General features: G+C 61.6%; 1 protein-coding gene across 1 annotated transcript in view; it reads left to right on the top strand.

The window, feature by feature from the left end:
* Positions 1–4: 4 nt before the first annotated feature.
* LOXL3 (lysyl oxidase-like 3) overlaps positions 5–8932 on the top strand; it is a gene marked incomplete at its 5' end in the record, with an annotated part of 12127 nt that continues 3199 nt past the window's right edge. The window contains 8 exons of the mRNA XM_009893785.1: positions 5–65; positions 700–863; positions 2013–2224; positions 2746–2799; positions 6505–6564; positions 6826–7054; positions 7357–7537; positions 7872–8026. Of these exons, the coding sequence (XP_009892087.1) occupies positions 5–65; positions 700–863; positions 2013–2224; positions 2746–2799; positions 6505–6564; positions 6826–7054; positions 7357–7537; positions 7872–8026 (1116 nt within the window). The remainder of the gene's footprint in view (positions 66–699; positions 864–2012; positions 2225–2745; positions 2800–6504; positions 6565–6825; positions 7055–7356; positions 7538–7871; positions 8027–8932) is intronic.

Below are 8932 nucleotides of genomic sequence, written 5' to 3' on the forward strand. Positions count from 1 at the left end.
CCGCCCCCGCGGCTTTGTGGCCGCCACCGGCTGGGCCCACAGCGCCAAGTATGGCAAAGGCGTTGGTAAGAGAGGGGCGGTGGGCACAGCAACCCCCCCCCCATGCTCCATGGGCCGGGGGCCAGTGCCACAACAGGTTTGCATGCACAGGTGGGGGCAGGGGGGCAGGGGCAAGCAGTTCTTGTGTTTGCTGAGTGCCCGGCAGTGTGTGCGTGCGTGCACGTGTGTGTGTATGCACACGCAAAGCGGGCTGGGAAACTCTGCGTGTTTGAGCGTGAGCGACTGTGCGTGTATCCAGGGTAGTCGCAGGCATGCACGACAGCAGCGGGGCTGCGCACGCCCCTGGGTGGTGTAGGGGGGCTGCAGGTCCGGGCTGGTGTGGGCATATGGTGCAGCGGTGTAGTGGGTGAAATGCTGTACAAACCCCGGGGCACAGATTACGTGGGGGCTTTATGTCTGGCAGAGCAGACCCTTGGGGAGGTGGGAACGCCCCATCTGCAGATCCCCCACTCAGGGCTATAGTCCTGGCATTTCGCCGGCCTCAGCTTTGTGCCAAGGGAGGGCTGCCCCCAGCTCAACATCCACGCTCCTGTTGTACATCTGCGTGGTCTCCGGCCATGCTCCAGGGGTACCTTCCCTGCTCCCAGGGGATGCTGCATGGGCTTGTCCCCTTTCACCCCTGTCCCCACTGTCTGGCAGGGCGGATCTGGCTGGACAATGTGAATTGTGCCGGAGGTGAGAAGAGCATTGGGGACTGCAAACACCGGGGCTGGGGGAACAGCGACTGCAGCCATGAGGAAGATGCAGGTGTCATCTGCAAGGATGAGCGCATCCCAGGCTTCAAGGACTCCAACGTCATTGAGGTGAGGAAGCCGCTGGCCAGGGTGGGACCAGGATCCCGCAGAACCAACTTGCCAGGAGCCCTGCCATGGGGCAGCCCTGCCATGGGGCAGCTCAGCCTGCCCTCAGTCCTTCCTAAATAGTCGGGAGGCAGCATAACCACCACACACTGGCAGGCTCCCATATGCAGGACCAGGGGACTCTGTCGGTGCCTTCCCTCAGCCCTAGCACATGGGTTGTCCTCATATCCCCATGGAAAGGGGAGCATGCTATCCCACTGCCCTGCCTCCCAGGATCCACAGTGCCCCTGAGTCATTTGAGCACCTATTTCCCTGGGGTGCGCCCAGTCAGGCTCTGGGGCTGTAGGGAGCATTTGGCACTGCTGTGGGCCACCCTGTAGCAGGCACATCCCTCCCCTGCCCTGCATGGGAGTGCAGCGCTGCCATGGCCTCCCCTGAGCATCCCGAGCTGCCGCTTCCCCCAGCAGCTTCTCTGCACCAGGGGGTCCGTCTCACACCCCTGCAGCCTGTTTTCTTCTTTCTCCTGCCTGCCGGGGACCCTCAGTCTCAGACCTGCTCCTCCACACTACAATCCTCTGGCACGCTTGGCCTCTCCCTCTCTCTCTTCCGGGCTCTCTGTTTTTCAGACTAGCTCTTGTGACTGTCCTTGTCTTCCCAGCTGGGGCACCTGTCCACCCCAGCCACAGTGCCTGTGGAGGACAAGGTTCTGCTTAGGATGTGGCTTGGATGTGGGGACATGGCACAGCCCTGGGCATGGGATGGCAGGTCTCCTGCGAGGCGAGGAGGGCTGGGGCTGTGTCCTGCAGGCTGTGCCCAGTGTCCTGGCACCCCCTGCTGCTGTCTTGCTCTGTGTGGGTGCCTGGGCATGGGGCAGTCTGGGCATCCTCCCTCCAGGTGCAGGGTCCCGAGGTGATGGTACGGCAGCACTGGGTCTTCTGGCTGCGCTCCCACGAGGTGCACCCAGGGGGTCAGGGGGATGTGGGACATTGGCTGCACAGGGATGGGATTAGGTCCATGGCTGCCCAGGGACCTGAGACTTGAGACCCCGTCTCCCGTGGGTACCTGCATCCTCAGGACATCCCTGGGAAAGGGCTGGCAGGGAGGTGGGGTGGTGGGGTGCAGCGGAAGCCTGTGCTGACCTGTGCCCTGCAGACCGAGCAGAGCCACGTGGAGGAGGTCCGCCTGCGGCCAGTGGTGTCTGGGGCCCGGAGGCAGCTGCCAGTGACAGAAGGCATTGTGGAGGTGCGCTACAAGGATGGCTGGGCACAGATCTGCGACGAGGGCTGGAACAGCCAGAACAGCCGTGTCGTCTGTGGCATGATGGGCTTCCCTGCTGAGAAGAAGGTGAACAGGAACTTCTACAAGTGAGTGAGGCCAACAGGGAGCCGGTGGGGCTGGGGTGTCAGAGCAGAGCTAGAGGCACAGGGCTATGGCAGAGCTGGGGACAGTGCCAGGGACATGGGGCAGTGCTGGGGGGACAGCAGGGGTCCATGCTGTTGGGCATTGTGGCTCCCCAGCATCCTTCCCATCCCTGTTGCTCACCACTGCTAGCCCCAGCGACTCGCTAACCAAGCTGGAGGGCCATGGCTGCCCACCTTCCCCAAACACTACTGCAGATGCCGCTTAAAAGAGGGTAGCTTTTGCTCCCTGGCAGTGGCACACCTCCACATTTCTCTCCAGTGTGGAGTGCAGGGGTCTCTGTGCCAAGGGGAGGTTTGCAGCTGAGCCGGGCAAGGATGCTCCAGCAGTGCCGTGGCCAGAGCGAGGGGCCCAGGGGAGTGGGCACAGGCAGGATGCCTATGGTGTGGTGCCTGCTGTGGTGCCCAGCATGGTTCCTGGTGCTGCATGCGCCCCTGACCGGGCAGCCACGGTGTTGCTCCCACAGGCGGTTGAAGCGCGCCACCAGGATGAAGGGCCGGAGCCCAAAGCCAGGAAGCAGGTAAGGGGCTAGGACGCCCCGTCTGCTGAGCCCTTGGCAGAGCCGGGCTGTCCGGCCCTGATGGTCTCTGCCATCACAAGGGATCCTGGCGCAAATGGATCCCGACGGAGCAGACCGAGGGCCTGGGCTGTGCTACGCAAGCAGGACGAACTCCACCCTGGTGGGACCTGCCTGTGTGCACCGGGGTCACCCGTCCCCCACGAGAGACAATCATTCTCCCAGGCTGGCCATGCCCCAGGCAGAGCAGCCCCCACCCCACGTACCAGGCAGGAGCCCTGGCACAGGGGTCGGGGTCTGCAGCGCAGACCCACTGTGGGCAGGATCCCCTGGGTGGCACGGAGAAGGCTGTGGTGTCCCGTGCTGTGGCCTCACAGGGACCTGGAGGCCTCGGAGTGGAGCTGTCTCTCCTGGCGGATGGGGAGGGAGGGCTGTGGAAATGGGCTGCTTTCTGCAGAAAGCAGCAGTGGGGGAGCTGGAAAGGCTGCGCACCCCTCCATTCCCCGCAGGGTGGGCTGGCAGCGTGGGCCGGCATGGACATGAGAGCACTTGCTGAGCAGTGGTAGTCACCAGGGTGATGGGCACGGCAGTGCTAGCAGTGCTGGTCACCAGGGCCATGGGCACGGTGTGGCAGGTCTTGTCATGAGTGCTGCATCTGCTGGGGATCTTTTGCACCCTCTGCCCACTCGCTCTTGCTGCCTTTCTGCCAGTCCCAGGGATAGTCTGGCTGCCCTTTCCATCTGTCCCTGCACCCTGCTGCCAGATTTGGTGGTGGGTGCAGCGATCCAGAGCCCATCCTCTCCTGGCTGTGGCATGGCACTTCTCACCCGAGCTCACTTCCACACAGAGACGTTGCTCTGCCCCCAGCACAGGACCTGTCCCTGGTCCCACCACCTTCCCTGGTACCGAAGGTGCCCCACACTCTGGACCCATCCTGATCTCTTCATTGTGATACTTCCCAGCTTTGTGTCCCCAACAGGCGTCCTTGCCAGCTCCTGCTGGCACCTATGCTGGTGATGGAAATCCAGATGGGGTCAGCCTTTGGGTCTCCTCAAGCCCCCACCCCCAGGTCCTGCCTGCTGCAACATGCTGTTATTTGTCTAGTTTGGTGCTGCCTGCCCCTTTTCCAATGAGCGTGTGTTTCCCCTGCAGCACTGAGTGAAATTTTTTGCAGAGTCCATGAAGCTGCAGTCTGCTCCCTTCCCTCTGCCCGAAGCAGGAGCTGTCTCCTGAAAGCCACACACTGGTTTGCTGGGGTTGATCAATTCGGGGCTGCATGGTTGCCATCATACATGGGGTCACAGGCTAATCCCAGCTGGAAGGTACCTCGGGGAGTCCTGGTCCAACCCTTCGTGTGGAGAAGGGCCAGCTGTGTGTCAGCCCAGGACTTCATCCAATTGGCTTTTGAAAACCTCCGAGGAGGGAGATCCCACAGCCTCGTGGCCTCTGCTCCAACGCTGAACAGCCCTCATGGGGAAAAAGTTTTCCTTACGCTGAGTCTGAACCTCACATTGCCAGTCACGCCTGTTTTCTCTCGTGCTCTTCCCTCCCATGGCTAGAAGAGCCAGGCTCTGGCTCCCTGACAGCCCCTTGCAGGTACAGGTCAGCTGCTGCCAGAGTCCCCTGAAGCCATCTCGGCCCCCGGCTGGAGCAGCCCCGTGCCCCCATCTCTCCTCCAGCCCCAGCTGTCTTGGTGGCCCTCCCCAGAGCTTGCCCTGCTTAGCTGATGTCTTTCTTGTACTGGGGACCCAGAACTGAGCGCAGGATTGAAAGGTGGTTTCATGAGTGCGAATGGGCACTGATGTCCCCTGTACGGCCATTTGAATCCCAGTTCCTGGCAGCCCCGTGCTGTGTCCTGGGGCTCGCTGGGCTGCGTGAGCTGACACAAACCTGCCGCTGGCCAGTGGGGTCAGTTGTCAGGCTTGGTTTTGCCTTGTCCCTGGGGTGGGCGGTCAGTCCCCTGCCCTGTTTTGGGGCACTCTGCGCTTCACTCACAGAATTCACAGAATTGTTAGGGTTGGAAGGGACCTCTGGAGATCATCTAGTCCACCCCTCCTGCCAGAGCAGGGTCACCTACAGCACGTTACACAGGACAGCGTCCAGGCGGGTTTTGAATGTCTCCAGAGTGGGAGCCTCCACCACCTCTCTGGGCAGCCTGTTCCAGTGCTCCACTACCCTCAAAGTAAAGAAGTTCCTTCTCATGTTAAGATGGAACTTCCTATGTTCAAGTTTATGCCCATTACCCCTCGTCCTATCACTGGGCGCCACTGAAAAAAGACTACTCCCATCCCCCTGGCATCCTCCCATTAAGTATTTGTATGTATTAGTAAGATCCCCCCTCAATCTTCTTTTCTCTAGACTAAAGAGACCCAAGTCCCTCAGCCTTTCCTCATAAGAAAGGTGCTCCAGTCCCCTAATCATCTTTGTTGCCCTTTGCTGGACCCTCTCCAGCAGTTCCCTGTCTTTCTTGAACTGGGGAGCCCAGAACTGGACACAGTACTCCAGATGCGGTCTCACCAGGGCAGAGTAGAGGGGGAGGATGACCTCCCTCGACCTGCTGGCCACACTCTTCTTGATGCACCCCAGGATGCCATTCGCCTTCTTGGCCGCCAGGGCACATTGCTGGCTCATGGTCATCCTGTTGTCCACCAGGACTCCCAGGTTCCTCTCCACAGAGCTGCTCTCCAGGAGGTCAGCCCCCAACCTGTACTGGTGCATGGGGTTATTCCTCCCCAGGTGCAGTACCCTACACTTACCCTTGTTGAACTTCATAAGGTTTCTTTCTGCCCAACTCTCCAGCCTGGCGAGGTCACGCTGTAAGGCACCACAGCCTTCTGGCGTGTCAGCCACTCCTCCCAGTTTTGTGTCATCAGCAAACTTGCTGATGGTACACTCTATCCCTTCATCCAGATCATTGATGAATATGTTGAACAAAACTGGGCCCAGTACTGACCCCTGAGGGACACCACTTGTTACTAACCTCCAACTAGACTCTGCGCCACTAACCACAACCCTCTGAGCTCTATCTGTAAGCCAGTTGTCAGTTCCACTCCTTGTGGTCCCTGGGGTTTTGGCCCTGCTCGGCATCTTCCTCCCCGAGTGGGACCATACGTACATCACGTGTGTGCCAGGCCCCAGGCAGCCTCCTCTTCCCCGCACCGCTCAGGGTGCGCCTGAGGAGCTCCCCTTGCTGGCCGTGGTCCTCGCAAGCCTGCAGTGAGTCTCACCGTCCCCTGTGGCCCTGGGGACAGCACCCACCACCTGCGCTGCTTGCTTGGTGCTGTGCTTGCTGGGCGTCCTGCTCCCCTCGGGGCACGGCAGTGACGTTGTCTGGTGTCTGGACGAGGACATGGGCACACCTCACTTGTACCCAACAGATCAAATCGTTGCCGGTGGCGTTTGATCTTCTGCTGTGTGACAAGGCAGCACAGGATGTCGCTGCATCCGGCACGGTTTCCTGGTGGGATGTGGGCAGGAAACTGCATCATTGCTGTGGAGGGCAGTTGTGTCACATTGCTGGCAGCAGATGATGCCATTGTACCCATGTGTGACACGAAGGGGACGTGCACGAGTCTCCCTGAGAGGCCAACGTGCCCAGTTCAGTCTCCAGTGACAACCAGGGCCGGCTGTGATCCCTGTGTCACTGCAGCTAGAGGAGGTGACAGCCTGAGGCCCCGCACTCCTTAATGGTTCTTTTCTGTTTTCCAGGCTGGCCTCCAAATCTCAGCCTAAACAAAAGCGCAGGGAGGACGTAGGGTCCAAGAAGAGGTAAATGGCTCCAGTGGAGAGCCTGAGTGCCAGGAGCCCCAGTCCGTGCCACCGGCGCCATGTGTGTCCCCCCATGCTGCCAGGGACATGGGGCAGGCAGCCGGCGAGGGGTGGGCGCCCTGCAGGCACGGAGCGTCTCTCCTCATGGGACAGTACAAGGGGCATGGACAGCGAGTGCAGCCACAGGCAGGGGGGCCATGGACACCTCCGCTGCCAGTTGGCTGTGCCAGTCCTGTCTCAGGGCCTTCTCTCCCCTTGCAGGCTCTTCACGGAGCGGCAGCAGCTCAACTACCGCCTGCACTCTGTGTCCTGCACAGGGACGGAGGTGCACCTCTCCATGTGCGCCTTCGAGTTCTATCGGGGCAACGCCTCGGCCGCCTGCGGGGCTGGCATGCCCGCCGTCGTCAGCTGCGTGCCTGGGCCCCTCTTCGCCACTGGCAGTGCCCACAAGAAGAAGCAGCGCCAACAGCAGCAGAGCCAGGGGAGCCCCGCAGGGAGCGGGGCCGAGGCCTGCGGTGGCCCTCAGCTGGCCGCTGTGGAGGGCTCTGTCCCCTGGGCTGCACCTGAGAGTGGGCATGCGGGTCCCTGGGTGACCAACTCATGGGGCAGGAGGTGGGGACGGTGTCCTGTCCCTGCGCATCCCAGGTGTCATGGCCGGCCACCTCTGTGCTGCACTGTGTTGTGCCAGCCCATGCCCTGCCGTGCTGTGCTGCCCTGTGCCGCACCGTGCCGTTCCGCGCCATGCCGTACCGCGCTGTCCCGTATCGTACCCTGACCCCTGGTCCCCTGCAGCCGCGGATCCGGCTGAAGGGTGGTGCGAAGGTGGGCGAGGGCCGCGTCGAGGTGCTCAAGAGCAGCGAGTGGGGCACGATCTGCGACGACCGCTGGAACCTGCTGTCAGCCAGCGTGGTGTGCCGCGAGCTGGGCTTTGGCAGCGCCAAGGAGGCCCTCACTGGGGCACGCATGGGCCAAGGTGAGGGTGCTGGGGTGGAGGGGCCAGGCATCAACCTCCTGCCTGCGGACGAGGCACTTGTCCGGGCACAAGGCTCTGTTGGGCTGGGGAAAGCCATAGCTGGGCTTGTCCCGTGGGCGCCTGGCTGCCAGTCACATGTGGTGCAGGACTTGCCCCGAGCATCTCCAGGGGACCGTGGCCACTCAGCCAAGCTGCCCCGGGTAGCAGCCGTGGGGGCCAGGAGTGCACCGGGCTCCCTTGGTGCACACCGAGGAGCAAGGGCAGTCATGAGGAGAGGATGGCCATGGCCATCCCAGTGTCACTGGGCCCTGAGCCCCCACTGTCCCCCTGGCAGGGACGGGTCCCATCCACCTCAATGAGGTGCAGTGCCTGGGCACCGAGAAGTCCCTTTGGAGCTGCCCCTTCAAGAACATCACGCAGGAGGACTGCAAGCACACGGAGGACGCGGCCGTCCGCTGCAACATCCCCTACATGGGCTACGAGAACCTGGTGCGCACCGTGGGGGGCTGCCAGCATCCGTGGGACCACGGTGCCTGGCAGATCGGGGCCCCCGGAGCAGGCTGTTGGGGGAGGGCCTATGGGACCAGCTGTAGGATGGCCCATCATCTCTTCTCCTCTGCACCCCATGGCATCCCACACATTTCCTCCTGGTTTGAGGCAAGGGCTGCCCTGGGGGGCTTAGGGATTTTGTGGGTGGGAGTCCCAAACTGCCCCTGTGAGGAGAGGGGTGGAAGGGGGGGCCATGAGGGGCTGTGGGTGTCCTGTGGTGCCCTGCTGTGTGGGGTGGTGTGGGGCAACTGCTCCCTGCTGCTCTCCCTGCTGCCAGCCCATGCCAGCTCCCCAGCAGAAACACCAGGAAAAAAAAAATCACTATGGGCCAACCAAGAGAGATTTTTTTTTTTACTGATGATGAAATGAGCAAATGGAGCCGTGTGTTCCTGTTTGCCCTGGCCCGTCATTTCACCTGCTTTGGGCTTTTTAATCCTTTTTAACTCTCTCTTACCTGTCATTTCTGAAATGAGAATGCTATTTCAAAATGAACCATCTTCCCTGCTTTGGTGAGACAGTTTCCTGTCAAGCTCACAAGCAATTTCTTGGCCTCAAACCCACCGTTTTTGGTGAGGTCCCTGCTGACCAAAGCTGTGCCTGGCTCTGCTCAGCTCCTGGCTGCTGTCTCCCTGAGTGCCCTGAAGTCCCCAGCTCAGGGCCCATCTGGGCGCTGCAGCTGGGTGCTGGGCAGGACCAACCTGCAGGACGCAGCCCCATCAGCACGAGCATCACTTGTGATGATGATGATGATGATGCTGCCACTGCCTCTCTCCGCAGATTCGGCTGAGCGGGGGCCGGAGCCGCTTCGAGGGGCGGGTCGGGGGGGGGGGGGGGGCTGGGGGTGGG

Source organism: Charadrius vociferus, unplaced genomic scaffold (assembly GCF_000708025.1).
Source record: "Charadrius vociferus isolate BGI_N301 unplaced genomic scaffold, ASM70802v2 scaffold59, whole genome shotgun sequence".
Taxonomy (NCBI): domain Eukaryota; kingdom Metazoa; phylum Chordata; class Aves; order Charadriiformes; family Charadriidae; genus Charadrius; species Charadrius vociferus.